At 41.6% G+C, this 20,659-nt stretch overlaps 1 protein-coding gene across 1 annotated transcript in view; it reads right to left on the reverse strand.

Annotated features, from left to right (window-relative positions):
• Positions 1–1,619: 1,619 nt before the first annotated feature.
• LOC140577199 (cadherin-4-like) overlaps positions 1,620–20,659 on the reverse strand; it is a 48,199-nt gene continuing 29,159 nt past the window's right edge. Inside the window, 8 exon segments of the mRNA XM_072697050.1 lie at positions 1,620–5,159; positions 7,559–7,639; positions 7,641–7,724; positions 9,306–9,445; positions 12,215–12,317; positions 12,319–12,449; positions 13,630–13,863; positions 19,698–19,840. Coding sequence (XP_072553151.1) covers positions 4,953–5,159; positions 7,559–7,639; positions 7,641–7,724; positions 9,306–9,445; positions 12,215–12,317; positions 12,319–12,449; positions 13,630–13,863; positions 19,698–19,840 — 1,123 coding nt within the window. The 3' untranslated portion in view covers positions 1,620–4,952.

Consider the following 20,659-nt stretch of genomic DNA (forward strand, 5'->3'; position numbering starts at 1 on the left):
ATAACCCAAAAACTAAAGTCACACATGCACATGAGTAGCATTACCAGTATCACCAGTAGTTACATGATTATTGCATGTATTGGGAATGTGTAATTACACAGTTATTACACACAGTAGAACGACTGCGCACTTTTCTTGAATATTGTCGCTATCCAGTCTGAATAACTTCTCAGGCGACCCAATGGCATTTTTTTATTGGGAATAATTCTGGACCTGTCTCTGCTGGAGTGTTTGTGGAGAAGTGCTCAGACAATGAGAAAAGTACCTGGACTTCTCATATGGTACGGATTCAGTGTTTTCCACTCTGCTATTTGAACGAAGAGAGTAACTCCAGTCAGGAATATGAAAAGTTTCCTTCTGATCTGAATTGGACCGCGGGACACGCTGTGTTTTTAAATGTGTGTGGTTGTAGCTCAGGGGCTCTGAGTGAGATATATGTATTTATTCATGAAGAGGTATGGCAGGTGCGCACCTCCCTCCTCCCTCCCTTCCTGCCAGCTCTCTTTCAGCTGCTGGCGGCTCGGCGTTTCCATGCATGCGCGGAAAATCCGAACCAAATCAAACGGTTATGCTTAGCACCAACAAAGCGTTTCCAAAATGCAAACAAAATCTAGCTGAAGTGTGTGTATGTGTATGTATGTGTGTGTGTGAACCAGAAGGGGTGTAATCGTGTGCAATAACAGTGTATTCAGCTGTAAACAGCGATTACATGGTATGGCCATAGGCTTGCAATAGGCTTCCTCTGAGTTTACAACAAAATCGAATGGCTTTTGCTCGCTTGAAGCCGCTGTTTACAAACAAACAGATACAATTAACTGACAAAAGACCAACTAAAATATGAACAGAAATAGTGGGAGTAAAAAAACTGTACAAAAAATGATTGAAATAAACATAAAAAAGGCTTATATACAACATGTTTGATGCCATCTGTGATGTGCGTAAAGCTGAAGCATCAATGCGTGTAGCATAGGCAAAGGTTTCTCAAATAAAAGCAGTGATGAAACAAACATTAACGCTGTGACCTGTCGGAAAACACCTCCTTCCACCTCAAAAGCTCCAATATCAGTTAAACACAACGAGGGCTTTTTCACTTTAAACACTTTGAAGTTCTTCCTCAAAATAAAGCCAAATCCACCACCTGCTACTGATGAAAGAACCTCGGAATCCACTTTCAGCCTGTTTTAATTGTATGTTCTACTCGTTCCCGGGTGAGAACCGGTCCACCAAGCTCGGAAAGATCTCTGCTTATTCTGCTCGCTCTGAAAACAGACTCTACACAAGTTCTTAAAGTGAGGTGAGGTGAAGCTCGTTGCTGCATGCTGCTGCTAGAACCGCCAGGCATTCAGTATCAGCCTCAACACGCTTGCAGGAGAAGCATCAGCTTTATTGGCCTGAGAGCCTGAGGGTAAGATTGCTGACGTCTGCTGACGTAGATCGGGACAATATCTGAAGCTGATTTGCTGAGCTACTGTCCTAGATATGTGTATTAGTCATTTTACAGCATTAGGAACCTTCTAATAATAATGGAATAAATGTTCTATTGATCTGTAATGCTGATCCAGGTGGGTTCAGCATTACAGATCAATAGAACATTTATTCCATTATTATTAGAAGGTTCCTAATGCTGTAAAATGACTAATATGAAAATCGAAATATAGCCAAGTCAGATCAACACTGGCATTGACTGTTAGTTCCTGTATTGGTGCATCCCTGGGTATTGTATTATACGTATATCCAGTATCATCACTGTCAGAACAAAACCTTGTACATCCAAAGAAATAAAAAACCTTCCTAACTTTCAATAAAAGTTTTCAAATTATGCAAAAATGTCCCTCAAACTAGTTTCATGACGATAAGTTCAGGGTTCTTCAGTGTTGGTTCTTCCATTCCCAGAACATCTTGCAGATGTGTCAGAACAGGAGAAGAACAGGAGAAGTTTAGAATATCTTGTGGAATCCATGTCATGAAGAACAGAGTGAGGACCTGCCCAGTATTTATTAGTGTTCCTAATAAAGTGCTCAGTGAGTGTACTTAGGGCTATAACAGAAACCGAAGGGTTATGAGGTTTTGGAACGACAGTGATGATTGAGTATAGTATACAGAAATTATAAGATGCCATCATGTACCATGTACCTCTCCCTCAGCTGTAGGTCATAATAACGTGGTCTCTGGACACCTGCCACAGCGAGAGTCCAGGTGTTACCTCACCCTGTTTCTAGCTGTGTTGTCGTCAGCTCTGCTGTAATGGAATTTCTACTTTTTTGTGTTTGGAAATTGCGTTTCGCTGCTGTGAAATTAAGCTGTTTGAATAATGAATGTCCTGCTGTGGTTGCAAAAACATGAAAAACAAAACAGATAAGGCGCCGCTGTGGGGTGTGTGTTGCATAACGTGTTGAAAGCAATTAGAGTCCCGCTAGGTTTGAGAATCTGTAGTGGTTTCGGCAATGTAGCACTTATTTTTAATCTAAAACCACCTCTTAGTCTGAGACTTTTTTCGCTGATGGTTGCAAGCAAATATATCCAGGTGAGTGAAAACATCCTCAAGCTTATCAGTGCACAGTGGGTCAACAAATCTGAGACTGCGCTGTAAAAAATGTGCAAATAGAGAACTGAAAATAAAAATAGAACATTTAAAAAAAGTGTAAAATAAAAAAGTTAAAAAGTCTGTAATTACTATCTGCACCACACCCAATTTAGGACACTGTGGCCTTGATCTTGCTAAGACCCTGGTTTCAAAATTATAAATGATTAGAATCTATTTTTCAGTCAAACTGTTCAAATGAATGAGTGTTTTCAGAGTAAAGTATCATCTGCTGCTCGCCAGGCTGTTACTGTTAATACGACTGTATTCTTAATGACTTGCCTTTTAACTGAAAGGTTAATTTAAATATAAATTTAGAAAACAATGCATATAAGTTCTTTCACTAGTTGTTTTAGACTTTTGAACCCAACTGTAATTCTAATATTTCTCATTTCAGAATTTTTGTATGAATTCTATACGGTTGTTAAACTGATTCCTAGCTATTTTTACTTTAGTTTTAAATCATTTGATCAAATTTGTTTTCTTTAGGTTATTTTGCCTATTTAAGCTTTATGTCTTTTAAGATAATCGCATCATTTTTCTAAATAAATTTCCTTAAAACAGCAAAAAAAAAAAAATCCATAAATATGAGCAAAAAAAATCTGTATAATAATATTTATCGCAGAAGGATTCAGGATGTTTTAACTTGCCAGGATAACATTTTTGCAGCTCAGAAAAAAAACTAATTAGAGTTTTATACTAGCTCGGCTAGTCTGTGACCCAGTTTGATAAACTTTGGGTTGAGAATTCAAGCAGTTAAATATCTTCACACTTCAACATACATGCTTACTTTTACTTCCACCACCTACACACACCCATACAATCACACAAGTCCAGTTTCCATTACTGCATCTCTAATGTAAAGGTCTGTGCTCAGTGGAGGTCTTACTGGCCCAGCGGTGCATCCAGATTTTTAGACCTTGTTAAGACAAAGTGTTTGAAATTTCCTTCATTTAAGAATTTTTTTAACGTCACAAAACTTACAGATCTACTAACGAGAGAGTTCATGTTCCGGGGTTTAAAACTAAAGATATCAAAGAGGGTTATTTGGGGCAATCTCTTGGAAGATCCAGTTATGGGTTCATAACAAATCTCCCAGTGGACCACTTTTATATGGTTTAAATACATGGACTAAACCTGGAAATTAACAGGTGAGTTGAATCAGGTGTGCTTGAGAAGGAAAACAAACAAAAACAAAACTGTGCAGGAATTGCCCACGCCAGAAGTACAGGTTACGAACTTTTCAAATGTCCAAGCCAAGAACCCTTTAGGAACGCTTATCTTTTCTAAAGGCTTTTCCAAAAGCTGGAAGTTCAGCCTAATCAAACATCGTATCAAACTTCAAGTTCCTGTAGTTCCTACAGATGACATTCTAACATATCAGAGATGTTCTCACCAGCCTTGTCTGTTTGAAATCCAGCAAAAAACAACGAAAAAGAATCGCAAACAGCACACTAGCAGTAAAACTTCAGTTTCTACGTTAAATCTGCCCCTCGGTCTTGCTTGTTGTCCACTCTGGTGGTCTTGATTTCCGACCTAATCTGGTTTAAAGGTCCTGCGAGACTGCCCTGGCCTCCGGAAGTGCTTTTCTCGACACTAGCTGGACACCATGTAAAACCGTGCAATCTACAGGCCTAGCAAAGTGTTGCATCTTCACGCCTCCTTTTAAAGAATATATGGCCGTTCTAGTCTAGTCTATTCGTGAGCGTTGATGTCAGGGGAAGGTCTGGACAGAAGACCAATCCTGAGTTTGTGAAAAATCCAAAAACTACGCACCACTAAAGGCACTTCTTAAACAACAATAACGACGACGACGACGACAGTGCTTATCTTCTCCAAATAATTCAAGTTCTGAGAAAGTAAAAGAATGGCTTCTGCGGACTCTTGATTTCAGAGTAGAATGCCTTTAATATACTTTTTTTTCCTATTTTTTTTATTTCATGGTTAACCTCAAGCGAACCCCAGCACGGCTTCTGCTGTCTGCAGCGGCCTACGCGTCGAACTCGGGTTGAAGGGGAGACGGCCGTTAGCGGCGAAATCGTGCTCTCTCTCTCTCTCTGCTTTCGCCCCACAGACTCGGTTACCTAAACTGAAAAACCAAAGGATTCCCTTCAAGAAAATAACGAGGAGTACAAAGCGTGAACACAAAGTCGACTATAAAACAAGACACGGGGGGAAAAAACCAAAACAAGTGATAAAAACGGATAATCAAAGGAAAAAGCATTCTGTTTGAAGACAGTCAGAGGGAGAGGAAGGTCCACAAAGCTGTCTCTCTGTACAGGTCTCTCTCTCTGGAGCTGGGCAGGCGATTGGTTGTCGTTGGTGGTGTAGTTGGTGTGGATTTGTGTGTTTTGAGACAGTTTTAAAGGGTCTAGTCATCGTCGCCGCCCCCGTACATGTCGGCGAGCTTCTTGAAGCGCGGGCCCCAGTCGTTGAGGTAGTCGTAGTCCTGCTCTCCACTGCTGGACGAGTTGAGGGAGCTGACTGATCCAGCTGTGGATCCACTGCCCTCGTAATCAAACACCAGCAGAGAGTCATAGGGGGGCGCCGTTGGGTCGTTATCTGCCGCCCGAAGGCCCTGTGAAGATGAGCAGATGAAGGTAAGCTTGAATACAGTGTCCTCAAATAAACAGTCCAACACAATCATTCAGTAGTGGTGACTGAAACCAGGCGTCGGTCGCCATGACTACAACTCAGATACAGCCCATATAACTTATCTCCTATCCAAACCCACCAGTGCAGCTACATGAGTCTTCTGAGTTTTATATGGAATGATGATGATGATGATGATGGTGGTAAAATAGTGAATAGAGAATCTGAACTAATGCAGTTCTCTTTAGGGACTACTTTCTGTAGCCGCACTCTTTCTAGAGCCGAACTCTTCTCAGAACTCTGGTAGAACCGTGTCTCAGGCATCAGGCAGCGTCTTCATCACCATTAGGCGAAGAACTTTCTGTGAGGAGCTTTTATTAGAGCTTCAGACGTCTGCTTCCCTTCACCTCCACTGTAGAACTCCAGCTCTGACTGCTGAGGGAGCTTATCTAGAACCGGGGGTTTCACACCTAACAAACCAAACCCCCCAGACCAACCCTAAACCCCCAAACCCCCACTCTGAATGAGTTTATTTGTTCATGTTTTAACTCCTTTTTAAGCTAAAGTTCGATTCTGAGTGAAAATCGAGAACAAAATAAAAAAACTGAAAAATCAGGATTTAATATCAATATTTAATTTGTAATTTTTTTTATATTAAAAAAAGATTTAATATCAACTAAAAATAAAATGTTTTTAAATCTAGTTGATATATCTCATATTCCTCATTTTAAGATTGTTTTAAATATTTTATTACATTAAAAACATTTTTAGAATGTTTTGAATTATTTTAAATACTTTTTTCTGGAGAAAATGAACTGGCCCTGAGAGAATAATGGTATTTAAAATAATTCTAAACTTTCTAAAAAAACTGAAGTACAGTTGCATAATTCACTCCGGTCGTCACTGAAATGTTTAATGTGGGTTTCTGTGCTGAATGTGGAGAAAGCTCTTGTTCTGTTAGTTGTGTTTACATATTTAAATCGCTCTTGTTTGATTGGTTTACTGCAAACAGATGACCGTTTGTACACTTGGCTAATAACCCTAATTTGAAGAGGGGCTGAATAATTTAGATTGCAACTTTATGAGTCATAATCTTACACGGCAATGTCATAATGAGAAATACTAAATACAGTGCCTACATTTTAGACATTGTCACAGTCACACAGAAGTTTTTCACTTTAATGTAAATCTGGCAGTTGATCTTTATACTGTCTCAGAACTTCATGATGAATGGACCAATAGAAATGCTCCTAAATGGCTCTTCCTAAACCGACTTCCATACAAAGATTTGCTTTTTTCTTCTCCTGTAAAGCTGCTGTGTAGTAGATATGAGGTTTTTGCGAGACAGTAATATTATTATTGAAGTGTTAAATTATTCAACTTTGTTGCTCTCATACTCTGCCTGTCAAAAGTTTAGGAACATTGAGTAAATTTGATGTAAATGATGTTTTCTTGGTCAGATTGTTATAATTATATATAATAAATATAATAAATAATTCTTATTTAAAGAAATACGGTCAGTACTAGCGACAGTGTTAGCATGGGAATGCTAAGTCAAATGCCACGGATTTTCCCCTTTTTGTGAAATAATTACAATTTTAAAATGAGTTAAGGTGTCCCCACAATTTTGTCAGTAAGGAGCCATAGGGCGGCGCTGTTGAGTCATAAGTGGCCGTCTGTGGGGCCGGACGAACAGGAGAAAACTTCTGTACAAACAAACAAACAAGCAGCTTTCACATGACCACTACAGCCCGAACACATGGAGGAACCGAATTATCTCAGAGAGGATCCTGGCACAAGCAGGACCAGCTGTAGAGCTTTGGATTCTTGACCGCGGCTCTGTTTTCTCCAACACACACTCAGCCTGTCTGCTCCAGATCAGTCTCAATGCTGGCAGATTAAAGGCCAATTCCACCAGTACTTTAAAATTCTCTAAAAAAACGAACCACTCATTCAGAGAATGTCTGGTGGGTTTGATGGATTTCACGGTGGAGGTGAAGGGAAGCAGACGTCTGAAGCTCTAATAAAAGCTCCTCACAGAAAGTTCTTCACCTAATGGTGATGAAGACGCTGCCTGATGCCTGAGACACGGTTCTACCAGAGTTCTGAGAAGAGTTCGGCTCTAGAACCTGCTTTTAGAACCAGATCATTAAAATGGTGAAGGGATACATGCTGCAGGGTGTAGTGCGGCTACAGAAAGTAGTCCCTAAAGAGAACTGCATTAGTGGAGATTCTCCACTATTTTACCCTCATCATCATCATCATCATCATCATCATCATCATCATCCCATATAAAACTCAGAAGACTCGTGTAGCTGCACTGGTGGGACTACTGCATACAGTATATCAAACAAATGTTAAATATCTATATAAATATTTATGTACTTCGTTGATGAAGTCCCCGATATCTCCAGGGTGGGGTACCACTGGCCGGAGTGGGTACTGAGACTCCGGAACCACTGGCCTCCTCGTCCACTCGTCGGACCCCCGGAGGCTTGGTCATGATGTGCTCCAGAGAGTCAGGCTGCTGCAGCTGGCTCAGGTCATAGTCCTGCAGATAAGACCACAGATACACTAAAGATACACCCACCAACACCAACACCAACATAGACACACTCACTGGGCTTACATACACAGCATGTACAAGGCTACCAGAACTGGGTACCAGTGATAAGACACGGCTGAGAAACTGTGTGTCTGATGTATATTTATGGTGTTTGATTTAGAATGATGGTGTTTGATGTATAATGATGTTTTTTGATGTATAATGATGGTGTCTGATGTATAATGATGGTGTTTGATGTATAATTATGGTGTTTGATTTAGAATGTATGGTGTTTGATGTATAATGATGGTGTTTGATGTATAATGATGGTGTCTGATGTATAATGATGGTGTTTGATGTATAATTATGGTGTTTTGATTTAGAATGATGGTGTTTGATGTATAATGATGGTGTTTGATGTATAATGATGTTTTTTGATGTATAATGATGGTGTCTGATGTATAATGATGGTGTTTGATGTATAATTATGGTGTTTGATTTAGAATGATGGTGTTTGATGTATAATGATGGTGTTTGATGTATAATGAAGTTTTTTGATGTATAATGATGGTGTTTTATTTAGAATTATGGTGTTTGAAATACAATGATGGTGTATAATGTATAACGATGGCGTCTGATGTATATTGATGGTGTTTGATGTAGAATGATGGTGTCTGATGTAGAATGATGGTGTTTGATGTAGAATGATGCGTGTCTGATGTAGAATGATGGTGTTTGATGTAGAATGATGGTGTCTGATGTATAATGATGTTTTTTTGATGTAGAATGATGATGTTTGATGTACGAATGATGGTGTCTGATGTAGAATGATGGTGTTTGATGTAGAATGATGGTGTCTGATGTATAATGATGGTGTTTTATTTAGAATTATGGTGTTTGAAATACAATGATGGTGTATAATGTATAACGATGGCGTCTGATGTATATTGATGGTGTTTGATGTAGAATGATGGTGTCTGATGTAGAATGATGGTGTTTGTGTAGAATGATGGTGTCTGATGTAAAATGATGGTGTTTGATGTATAATCATGGTGTTTTGATGTAGAATGATGGTGTGTGATGTAGAATGATGGTGTCTGATGTAGAATGATGGTGTCTGATGTAGAATTATGGTGTTTGATGTAGAATGATGGTGTCTGATGTAGAATGATGGTGTTTGGTGTAGAATGATGGTGTCTGATGTAGAATGATGGTGTTTGGTGTAGAATGATGGTGTCTGATGTAGAATTATGGTGTTTGATGTAGAATGATGGTGTCTGATGTAGAATGATGGTGTTTGGTGTAGAATGATGGTGTCTGATGTAGAATGATGGTGTTTGGTGTAGAATGATGGTGGTCTGATGTAGAATGATGGTGTCTGATGTAGAATTATGGTGTTTGATGTAGAATGATGGTGTTTGATGTATAATCATGGTGCTTGATGTATAAATTGTTAGATTTTTGGAATGTTGACTTTCAAATCAGGCATTTCTACGTTTCTGCAATAATATATATATATACGCTTCCAGTGATAATAAACTTTTAAACAGTTGGGAATATCTGTGGTGGAATCTGAGCTCCATTCACCTGGTCCTCCTCTCCTCCACCTTCCTCATCGTACTTCAGGATGTTGTCTCTCACATCGTCCTCAGGGTCGATCAGCAGCTGCTTGGTCTGCCTCTCCTTCTCTCTTCTTTTCATCCATACCACAAACAGCAGAACCATGCCTGTAGCACACACACACACACACACACACACACACTCAGTGTAAGAAACCTGAAATACACAACTCTCTAAGAACTGCTTTGTTACGCAAATTCAGTGTTTTGTCCCCCAGTTCCGTCTCCTCTTGTGAAGAATCCACTCAAACTCATCTCTTTAAATCTGCTTTTGTTTGTCTCTGATCTTCTACCACCTTCTTAAAGTCCCCCTCAGCCTGCGCCGCTGTTTTGACACTTTCTTGTATTGTCAACGGTTTTAATGCTTTTGTAGTGTTTTTGTTTTGTAGGATTTGTTTAGATGTGCATGTTTTTTTGCCATGATTGCTCTATTTACACCTTATCGTCTTGTTATCCTTTCTGCCTCGTTTACTTTGTAACACTCTGAGTTTGATGTAGAGCGTGTTAACAATATCACTCAACATTCTGCTATTATTAAAGCCCTCCGAGAGCTTTCAACCTTCTCCCGTAAACATCTACACACACAAAGTGGTGCCATACCTGTGTGTGGTTAATCAGAGTGTGTAGAACGTTCCAACTCTACACATCCAGAGCAGTTCATCCTTTGTCAGAATGGTGGTGTTTATTGAACGAAGATGAGAATGGTGGTATTTGTTGGAGAATGATGGTGTTTGGTGGTGAATGATGGTGTTTATTGGAGAATGGTGGTGTGTGTTGGAGAATGTGGCTGTTTGGTGGAGAATGATGGCGTTTAGTGGAGAATGATGGTATTTGTTGAAGTATGATGGTGTGTTTTGGGAGAATGATGGTGTATTTTGGTGAATGATGGTGTTTGGTGGTGAATGATGGTGTTTGTGGAGAATGGTGGTGTTTGGAGGAGAATGGTGGTGTTTGGTGGAGAATGGTGGTATGTGTTGGAGAATGATGGTGTTTGTTGGAGAATGATGGTGTTTGTTGGAGAATGGTGGTGTTTGTTGGAGAATGACGGTGTTTGTTGGAGAATGTGGCTGTTTGGTGGTGAATGATGATGTTTAGTAGTGAATGATGGTGTTTGGTGGCTTTACTGAAGATTGTGGATTGAGTTTGGGTCTTTTTTGATAATGGTGGTGTTTATTAAAGAATTATAATGTTACTGCGGAATGATGTTTGGTGAACAGTGACAATGTTTGATGGAAGTAAACAGCATTTTGTTGGGAAACAATGACTTTGGTGGAGAATGAAGGTATTTATTCAAGGATGATGGTGTTTGGTGGAAAAGGGTGGGCATGTTTACTGGAAAGTGATGTTAATTTAAGAATAAAAGTGTTTGTCTCCAAAGAATAAGTTTTTTGGAGAAAGGTGGTGAGTTTTCAATAATGTTGGTGTTCAATGAAGAATTATGATGTTTACTGATTAATGTTTGCTGGTAAACAACAGTGTTTCTTAAACAGTCTGTTGGAGAATTATGTGTTGGAGAAGGGTGGTGATTGGTTCTAGTCACAGGCCATCATAAGGACACTGTTTTTCGCTGAACAACTTTGAGTTGGTGTGCTCAAAACTTTTGTTATATATCCTAAAATATCACTCTGTACATCAGCAAGCTCCACAACCACAACTGATTACAAATCCCCATATGTCCGGCCTGCCAAGACTCAGATCCACTCTGCCATGCAGAAAATCTTCCTCTACAAGACAACATCATGTTCTTGCTAGTGTTAGGTAAATGTTTTATAGATATAGCTGGAGAGCAACTCTCCATCTCCACAGAGAAGGCTTCTCCGCACTGCCTGCGAAACCTCTCAATATTACATGCCATGAGCCGAAGCACGTGTTTCCTCCACGTTGTTTGGAGAAGCACAAGCTGAAAATGAGTGTAAAAAGAGAACAGGTAAAAATTAGCTGAAGGTGAGAACCGGCGCTAGATAGGTTATTATACGGTTATTAAAAGAATCAGCCACAGGTGAAATAAAGCCCAGCATTCTGGCAGACATCTCTCGGCATTGTTAAAACGAACCAAAGAACTTTCTCTCTCTTTCTCCAGGTCATACTTCGGTTATGGGCAGGAAGTAGTGATCCGCACTTTAGCCTCTGGCTTTGTGGTTAGAGGCTATATAGTCTGGGGAACGTGGAGGTATACAGTGTGTTTGAAGTAGGGTGATGCGTGTGTATGAAAGAGCGGCGGCTGGATTTGAGCTTGTCAAAAGTGCCCCACGGTTTGCAGACTTGGTATAATGGCACCCTTTCTACTCAGGTCCATTCTAAAGTCGCAGATTTTGTGGACCTGCAGGCCATTTCCCAAAGCTTTACTCATGATACCTTCAACACTCTGTGCCTTATTAGGCCAAACCTGTCAAAACCAGCTTTCCTGTCTGCTGGCTTTTTGGTACAGACAATGTTTTTCTCCTGTAGCAGAAGCAACATACTACTCATACTTTTAACCTTTGTATTAAACAGAAACTCTAAGGACAAAAGTATTGGGACATATGCTCATCCATGGTTTCTTCTGAAATTAAGGGTGTTAAAAAAAAGAGTTTCTCCTGCTTCTGTTGGAGTAACTGTCTCTACTGTCCAGAGAAGAAGACTTTGTACTAGATTTTGGAGGAGAATTGCTGTAAAGATTTGATTGCAATCAGCAAAAAGAGCGTTAGGATGATCAACTCTCCACCTCATCCCCAGCTCCACAACTCATCCCATTCTAAGGTATTGGATAGAGCACCACCATTGTTTCAGAGTGATGTACCTGCTTGCACTGCAGGTACGTCCACAGCTGACCCTCATTAAGTTGGAACTCCAGCCAATGAAAGAATCACCCGTGTAGAACTGAGCAGAGGTACTCACTCAGCAGTATGATGATGCAGATGAGGATGGCTATGATGGCTCCAGTGCCCAGTCCAGCAGCCGCCACAGCGCCGACCGCAGTGCAGTCTCCGTGTTCATCACAAAGGACACACCTTCACCTTGATGATGGAGCGGTTGGACAGTGGAGGATTCCCCGAGTCTGACACGGTGATGGGTACCTCATACACTCCTGACTCCAGAAACTGGATCCTCAAACTCAGCCGAGCGTAGTCTCCTGAAAGAGGAAGGTGGGTTAGGATATAAATAGGTATTGCAGATTTAGGATTCTGGTGGTTAGATTGTTGTTTTGGGATTCAGGGATGGGTGTGTGGGAATTGAGGATTGGCATCTGGGTTTGGAATTCAGAGTTTGTTGGGTTTGGGAATTCAGGGTTGGGTGGGTTTGGGAATTGAGGGTTGGGTGGGTTTGGGAATTGAGGGTTGGGTGGGTTTGGGAATTCAGGGTTCGGTGTTTGGGAATTGAGAGTTGGTGTCTGGGTTTGGGAATTCAGGGTTCTGTGTCTGGTTTGGGAATTCAGGGTTCTGTGTCTGGGTTTGGAATTCAGGGTCCGGTGTCTAGGTTTGGGAATTCAGGGTTCGGTGTTTGGATTTGGGATTTCAGGGTTCTGTGTCTGGGTTTGGGAATTCAGGGTTCGGTGTCTAGGTTTGGGAATTCAGGGCTCGGTGTCTAGGTTTGGGAATTCAGGGTTCGGTGTCTAGGTTTGGGAATTCAGGGTTCGGTGTCTAGGTTTGGGAATTCAGGGTTGGTGTCTGGGTTTGGGAATTCAGGGTTGGTGTCTGGGTTTGGGAATTCAGGGTTGGTGTCTGGGTTTGTGGAATTCAGGGTTCGGTGTCTAGGTTTGGGAATTCAGGGTTCGGTGTCTAGGTTTGGGAATTCAGGGTTCGGTGTCTAGGTTGGGAATTCAGGGTTGGTGTCTGGGTTTGGGAATTCAGGGATCGGTGGTCTAGGTTTGGGAATTCAGGGTTCGGTGTCTAGGTTTGGGAATTCAGGGTTCGGTGTCTAGGTTTGGGAATTCAGGGTTCGGTGTCTAGGTTTGGTAATTCAGGGTTCGGTGTCTAGGTTTGGGAATTCAGGGTTGGTGTCTGGGTTTGGGAATTCAGGGTTCGGTGTCTAGGTTTGGGAATTCAGGGTTCGGTGTCTAGGTTTGGTAATTCAGGGTTCGGTGTCTAGGTTTGGGAATTCAGTGTTGGTGTCTGGGTTTGGGAATTCAGGGTTGGTGTCTGGGTTTGGGAATTCAGGGTTGGTGTCTGGGTTTGGGAATTCAGGGTTGGTGTCTGGGTTTGGGAATTCAGGGTTGGTGTCTGGGTTTGGGAATTCAGGGTTGGGTGTTTAAATCTGGAGATTCAGGGTTAGGAAATGTTTGGGTTACAGCTGGAAAAGCCTGTGTTCCTCACCATTGAGACGAGCGATGGTCCAGTTCCTGCGGATGGCAGGGGGATGGCTGGGCAGCTCAAAGACGAAGGGCCCGATGTTGGGGTCAGTGTCAGCATCGGCTGCGGTGATGTTGATGAAGTTAGCGTTCGCTCTCTCACAGATCTGAGCCTCGCGGGGTACTAAAGACGGAGCGTTATCATTCACATCAATCAGATAAATCTGCAGAGTTCCCGTACTGCTGGCGGGAGGTGAACCTGAGAGAGAGAGAGAGAGAGAGAGAGAGAGAGTTAAATTGATAAAAGCGATACAGAATAGGTAAGAGGGGAAATATGAAAGTGAGAGAGAGAAACAACAGAGATAATGAGAGAGAGAGAGAGAGAGGGAGAGAGAGAGAGAGAGAGAGAGAGAGTTTCATTGAGGAAGAAAAGGTAAGAAAGAGAAAGAAGAGAGCAAGAAAATAGAGTGTAAGAGCAAGCGAGAGAAAACTGAGTGAGCGAGAGAAAAGAGAGAGTAAGAGAAAGAAAAAAGTGAGAGAGAGAAAAGAGAGAGAGAGAGAGAGTTTCATTTAGGAAGAAGAGGTAAGAAAGAGAAAAAGAGAGAAAACAGAGAAAAGAGAGAGCGAGAAATGAGTGTAAGAGCAAGCGGGAGAAAAGAGAGAGTAAAAAAAAAGAAAGGAGTGAGTGAGAGAGAGAAAACAGTGTAAAAGCAAGCGAGAGTACGAGAAAAGAGAGAGATTAGCGGAGAAGTTAAGGATGATAAAAGGGAATTAGAGCAGACACCTTGCCTTTCTCCCAATTAACCTCCTCTCTCTCTCTCTCTCTCTCTCTCTCTCTCTCTCTCTCTCCCTCTCTCTCTCCCTCTCTCTCTCTCTCTCTCTCTCTCTCTCTGTCTCTCTTTTTTCTTGCTCTCTCTCTCTTTTTTCTCGCTCTCTCTCTTTTCTCTCTCTCTCTTTCTCTCTCTCTCTTTTCTCTCTCTCTCTCTACCTCTCTCTCTCTCTCTCTCTTTTTTTTCTCTCTCTTGCTCTCTCTTTTCTCTCTCTCTCTCTTTTCTCTCTCTCTCTTTTTTTCTCTCTCTCTTTTTTCTCGCTCTCTCTCTTTTCTCTCACTCTCTTTTCTCTCTCTCTCCCTCTCTCTCTCTCTTTTCTCTCTCTCTCTCTTTTTTCTTGCTCTCTCTCTTTTCTCTCTCTCTCTTTTCTCTCTCTCTTTTTTCTCTCTCTCTCTTTTCTCTCTCTCTCCTCTCTCTCTCTCTCTCTCTCTCTCTCTCTCTCTCTCTTTTTCTCGCTCTCTCTCTTTTCTCGCTCTCTCTCTTTTCTCTCTCTCTCTCTTTCTCTCTCTCTCTCTCTCTTTTTTCTCTCTCTCTCTCTTTTCTCTCTCTCTCTTTCTCTCGCTCTCTCTCCTCTTTTTCTTCTTAACATCTTTGTTCTTTGTTCATTGTAATTCTCTCTCTCAGCACGTGAGTTAAGTGGAAACAGCTCTGAGGGTAACGAGGGTAACGAGTGTTTCTAATAGAAAGATAAAAAGCTGGAGATGGCCGCAGCCCCTCTGACATTTAATTTATGCGTGTGACCTAATCGCGGCGGCGGCAGAGGGGCTGAATCACTTTTCTATTAGCGCCACTTTGGAGAGGAACTGGCCGTTTATGCTGTTGTAAGAGCAGCGTTCCCAACACACACCCTGAACCCAGCTGAGAGAGATTAGCGCTTAGCTCAGAACCGCCGTCTCTAAAAGCAGAGAAATCAGATTTACACGCTTTCCCTCTCGTACCACAAATGTAGTCCATCAGCCCAGAAACTCTGCAGTCTGGAGCTTAGCTTCTTCTGTTGTAGCACTGCTGTGTATAATGTTATGAGGTGTAATGAATTATGATAATGACAATGCTATGGGTTATAATATGTTATAATGTGCTATAATGAATTATAATATGATATAAAACTAATGTTTTATAATTGGTTGTGTTAAATGTTATAAAGGTTATAAATGTGTTATATTGTTGTCTTATAAAGTGCTTTTTGTGTTATAATGTGTTATCATGTCATATAACATAATGTTATATTATATTATGTTAGAAAATGTTACAATGGGTTGTTATATAATGGATTGTTATATAATGTCATAATGTGTTATAGCGTGTTATAATGTGTTTTGTGGTATCATGTCATTTTATGATGTATCACGTCATATAATTTGTAATTAGAATGTGACACAACATGGTATGAATTATGATGTATAATGATGTACTAAGTGTTATAATGTTTTTATGATGCCATATAGTGTGTTATAATATGTTGTCATGTGTTATAATGTGTCATAATGTGCTATTATGTTACTATGTGTTACAGTATGATATAATCTGTGATGTAATGTTACTATGTGTTATATTTGGTTGTAATGTGTTATAATATTGTATGAGTTATAGTATGATGCAGTCATACTGTGTTATGTGTTGTAATGTGTTATAATGGGTCGTAATGTGATATAATCTGTGATGTAATGTTACTATATGTTATATTTGGTTGTAATGTGTTATACTGGGTTCAGTGCTCCTCAGGCACTCGGAGGAATACTCCGTACCCAAAGACACGGAAAGAAACAAAGTGTTTCCAGGCTCCAGAGTTTGTGATCTTGCTGATTCCTGACTGACTGCAATTTCACAGCCGTGCCTCACTGAACAGATAAGACATCTCCTGATTAAGATAAGGACTGATTTAATCAGATCTGTGTGGAGGGAAACAGATTCAGTCATTTGATATGGAAACTGTGCTTATAATCCTCCAGAGAGAGAGAGAGAGAGAGGGAGGGAGAGAGAGAAAGTTTAATTTAATAAACAATAAACACTAAATAAAATTCAGATTTTCTAAAGTTGTTTTATAATAGTGAAGATCTGATTATGGAAGTGATGGGCTGAAGAGTAACGCTTCTCTAAGCTGAGGTGAAGCCAAAACAAAAACTACAGGGACAACAAACCTTAATCAGCTTCATCATTTCTCAAACTGACAGATTTTGCTCTGGGCAGGATAATGAGGCTCTTATTTATGTCTCATCACATAATTCCAACAAAATGACCTAATTATAATCACATGTTTATGGAGGAAACTGTCCAATTCCACTCAGGTATTGAGGTAGTTTTCGGCGGGACAGATAGATGCACACACAGGGACAAAGCGAAGCAGATGGAGGGACATATTGAAGCAAACAGAAGGACAAATAGCCGAGACAGAGGGGTGAATAGATATAGGCAAAGGGACAGATGGGTACATATAGAGGGACAGATTTACGTATGTAGATGCAAGGACAGACAGACGCAGATGAAGGGACAGGTAGATGTGAATGGACAGACAAAACTATGTAGACAAAGGGGCAGAAAGGTCAGACCCAACAATGCAGATTGAGGGACAGATTAATACTGATAAGACAGATAGAAGCAGAGATACAGACAGAGGGTTATATTAATCCAGATGGAGGGACAGATTAAAGAAGACAGAGGGACAGATCGATATATCAAAACAGACAGAGGCGCATGTAGATGGACATAGATAGAGGGATAGACTGATGCAGGTGGAGGGACAGAGATGCAGACAGAATATATGTCACAGGGGACACAGAGACATAGACGCAGCTAAAGAGACACAGAAAGAGGGACAAATAGACACAGCTAAAGAGACAGACAGGTGAAGGGACAAAATTATGTCAGAGGTAGGGATAGAAAGATACAGCTGACACAGACAGAGGAAAAGAAAGACAGCTAAAGGGACAGACATGTAGCTAGGGGGACACTTAGACAGCTAAGGGACAAACATAAGTGAAGGGATAGAGACACAGATGGTGAGACAGATGAAGGGACAAAATGATGTTAGATGGAGGAACAGAAAGATGCAGCTAAAGGGACAGACAGACGCAGACAAAAGGACAGATAGACGCAGTTACAGGGACAGAGACACAGACAGAGGGAAAGACTGATGCAGCTGAGGGGACAGACGTGCAGTTAGAGGGACAGATAGATGCAGCTAAACAGATAGAGAGAAAAACAGAGGGACAGACAAGGGGACATAGACACAGAAGACACAAATGGTGGGACAGACAGAGGCAGATGGAGGGAGGAGTGTGTGGGGTGGGGTGGGGTGGGGATGAGGGGGTCTATTTTTGGTGGTGTTGAGGATTAGGGTGTTGATGGAGAAGAGGATGATGGGAAATGCCTTCATCACTCTATTTCCCCCACAGCACCTATTATCATAATCCCCCATATTACACACACACACACACACACACACACACACACACATCTAAAGCTGTAACAGTGTGTAACCACAGGCTCTTCTAACACCCTTATTACCCCCCCTCCCCCAGATCGTGACAGGGTTTGGGGAAGGGGGATTTAAGAAAAGGGGTTCTGTCCCCAGAAGGTCCCAGCGTGCATCTGTCCCAGCTGCAGTGTGTGTGTGTGTGTGTGTGTGTGTGTGTGTGTGTGTGTGTGTGTGTGTTTGTGTGCAATGTGTGATGTTTATGAGTTGAAGGAAGGTTCTGAATTTGTGATGGTGCTGCCATGGAGAAAAGCTGTTAATGATGGGTCAGACAAGACTCTCTCTCTCTCTCAACACAGATGCAGAATGAGGGATAGATTGACAGATAGAAGGACAGATAGAAGCAGACGCAGACAGAGGGACAGATTGATGCAGATGGATGGACCGACTGATGCAGACAGAGGTACAAATCAAAGCAGACAGACAGAGAGAAAAACTGATGAAAATGGAGAGACAGATTGATGCAGATTGAGGTACTGAGTGATGCAGGTGGAGGGACAGATCAACAGAGACAGGCGAAGAGACAGATTCATGCAGATGGAGGGACAGATTTATGCAGACGGAGGGACAGATCGAAGCAGATGGAGGGAACAACTGATGCAGACGAAGGTACAGATCAACATAGACAGACAGAGAGGCAAAATCATGAAAATGGAGGGACAAATCAACAGGAGGGACAGATTGATACAGATGGAGGGACATATCAACACATACAGATGGAGGGAAAGATTGATGGAGATGGAGGGACAGACTGATACAGATGTAGGGACAGATTGATACAGATGGAGGGAAAGATTGATACAGATGGAGGGACATATCAACACATACAGATGGAGGGACAGATGGATACAGATGGAGGGAAAGATTGATACAGATGGAGGGACATATCAACACATACAGATGGAGGGACAGATTGATACAGATGGAGGGAAAGATTGATACAGATGGAGGGACATATCAACACATACAGATGGAGGGAAAGATTGATGGAGATGGAGGGACAGACTGATACAGATGTAGGGACAGATTGATACAGATGGAGGGACATATCAACACATACAGATGGAGGGACAGATTGATACAGATGGAGGGAAAGATTGATACAGATGGAGGGACATATCAACACATACAGATGGAGGGACAGATGGATACAGATGGAGGGAAAGATTGATACAGATGGAGGCACATATCAACACATACAGATGGAGGGACAGATGGATACAGATGGAGGGAAAGATTGATACAGATGGAGGGACATATCAACACATACAGATGGAGGGACAGATTGATGCAGACAGAGGGACAGATCAACTCAGACAGATGGAGGGACAGATTGATACAGATGGGGGGGCACATAGATGAGTGAAGGATAAAGAGAGGAACAGAGGAGAGTAAGAGTGAGAAAGGAAAAGCAAGAAATGATAAAGGTGAGAGCTAGTGAGAGAGAGAGACGAGCTAGCGAGAGAGAGAGAGACGAGAGAGAGAGACGAGAGAGACGAGAGAGAGAGAGAGAGAGAGAGAGAGAGACGAGAGAGAGAGAGAGAGCTGTGGATCGATACAGCTTGTCCGTCTCATTCGGCTGGACACTCTGAGCCCCAGATCATCTCCTTCATCCTTCTATCCCTCCAGCAGCGGAGAGAGAGACACGCTTTATCACCCTTTTTCCTGCAGCACTCTTCAGGGGATCTCTCTCGCTCGCTCTCTCACTCTCTCGCTCTCTCACTCTCTCTCGCTCTCTCGCTCTCTGTCAGGGTTCAGGTGGCAGTAAACCATGGAGGCCGGTAAACTTACCGTTATCGGCTGCCAGGAACGTGGCTTCATAGATGTTCTTCTTAACGTAAATGGACTCGCGGTCCAGAACAGCGGTGGTGGTGATCTGGCCGTTAGTAGAGTTGATGGTTAGCCAGTTAGCAGGGTCAGCTAGCTTAGCATACCTGCAGACAAATAAACATATGGGTTAGTGACTGATTTTAAAAGCACAATTTAAGAAATTCTGAATTTAAAACTTAACATAACAGCATAAGAATATGGAAAATGCAGGTAAACCCTGTAGATCCCTGATTATTAGAGCATTTATTTCACACCAAAAATATTAAAATTCAGTAAAAAAAAACCCTACCTGAACCATAATGCTAACTTCTGTTAGCCTCCCTATAAGATTCTAGTAGTATGTTAGCGCTAAGCTAACAGCAGTGCACTTACACAGTATAAAATAAACATTCGCATTTTCTAAAAGACATTTACCTGAAACAGACATTAGAAGACACTATATTGACAAAAGTATTGGGACACGCCTCATTTACTGTTTCTTCTGAAATCAAGGTTATTTAAAAAGAGCTGATCCTGCTTCTGTTGGAGTAACTGTCTCTACAAAGGAGACTTTCTACTAGATTTTGGATGAACATTGCTGTGAGGATTTGATTGCATTCAGCAACAAGATCGTTTGTTAGTAAGGCCAGGATATTGGATGATGATCACCACCCCATCACCACACTCACCCCAATCAAAAGTACTGGAAGGAGCTCCACCTCCGTCATTCCAGAGAACACAGCTCTTCAATGCTCCACAGCTCCTCAATGCTGGGGGGCTTTATACCCCTCTAGCCCACGCCTGGCATTAGGCAACATGGAGCCAATAGGGTCATGATGCTGATCTGCTCCAGAGAGTCCTATTCTATTGGCAGTACGTCTTCTCTACAGGAACTAGACAAGCTGTGTTTGTGCATTTGAGCATCTGTGCAACTTAACAAATTA

The sequence above is a fragment of the Salminus brasiliensis genome, chromosome 14 (genome assembly GCF_030463535.1).
Source record: "Salminus brasiliensis chromosome 14, fSalBra1.hap2, whole genome shotgun sequence".
Classification (NCBI taxonomy): Eukaryota; Metazoa; Chordata; class Actinopteri; order Characiformes; family Bryconidae; genus Salminus; species Salminus brasiliensis.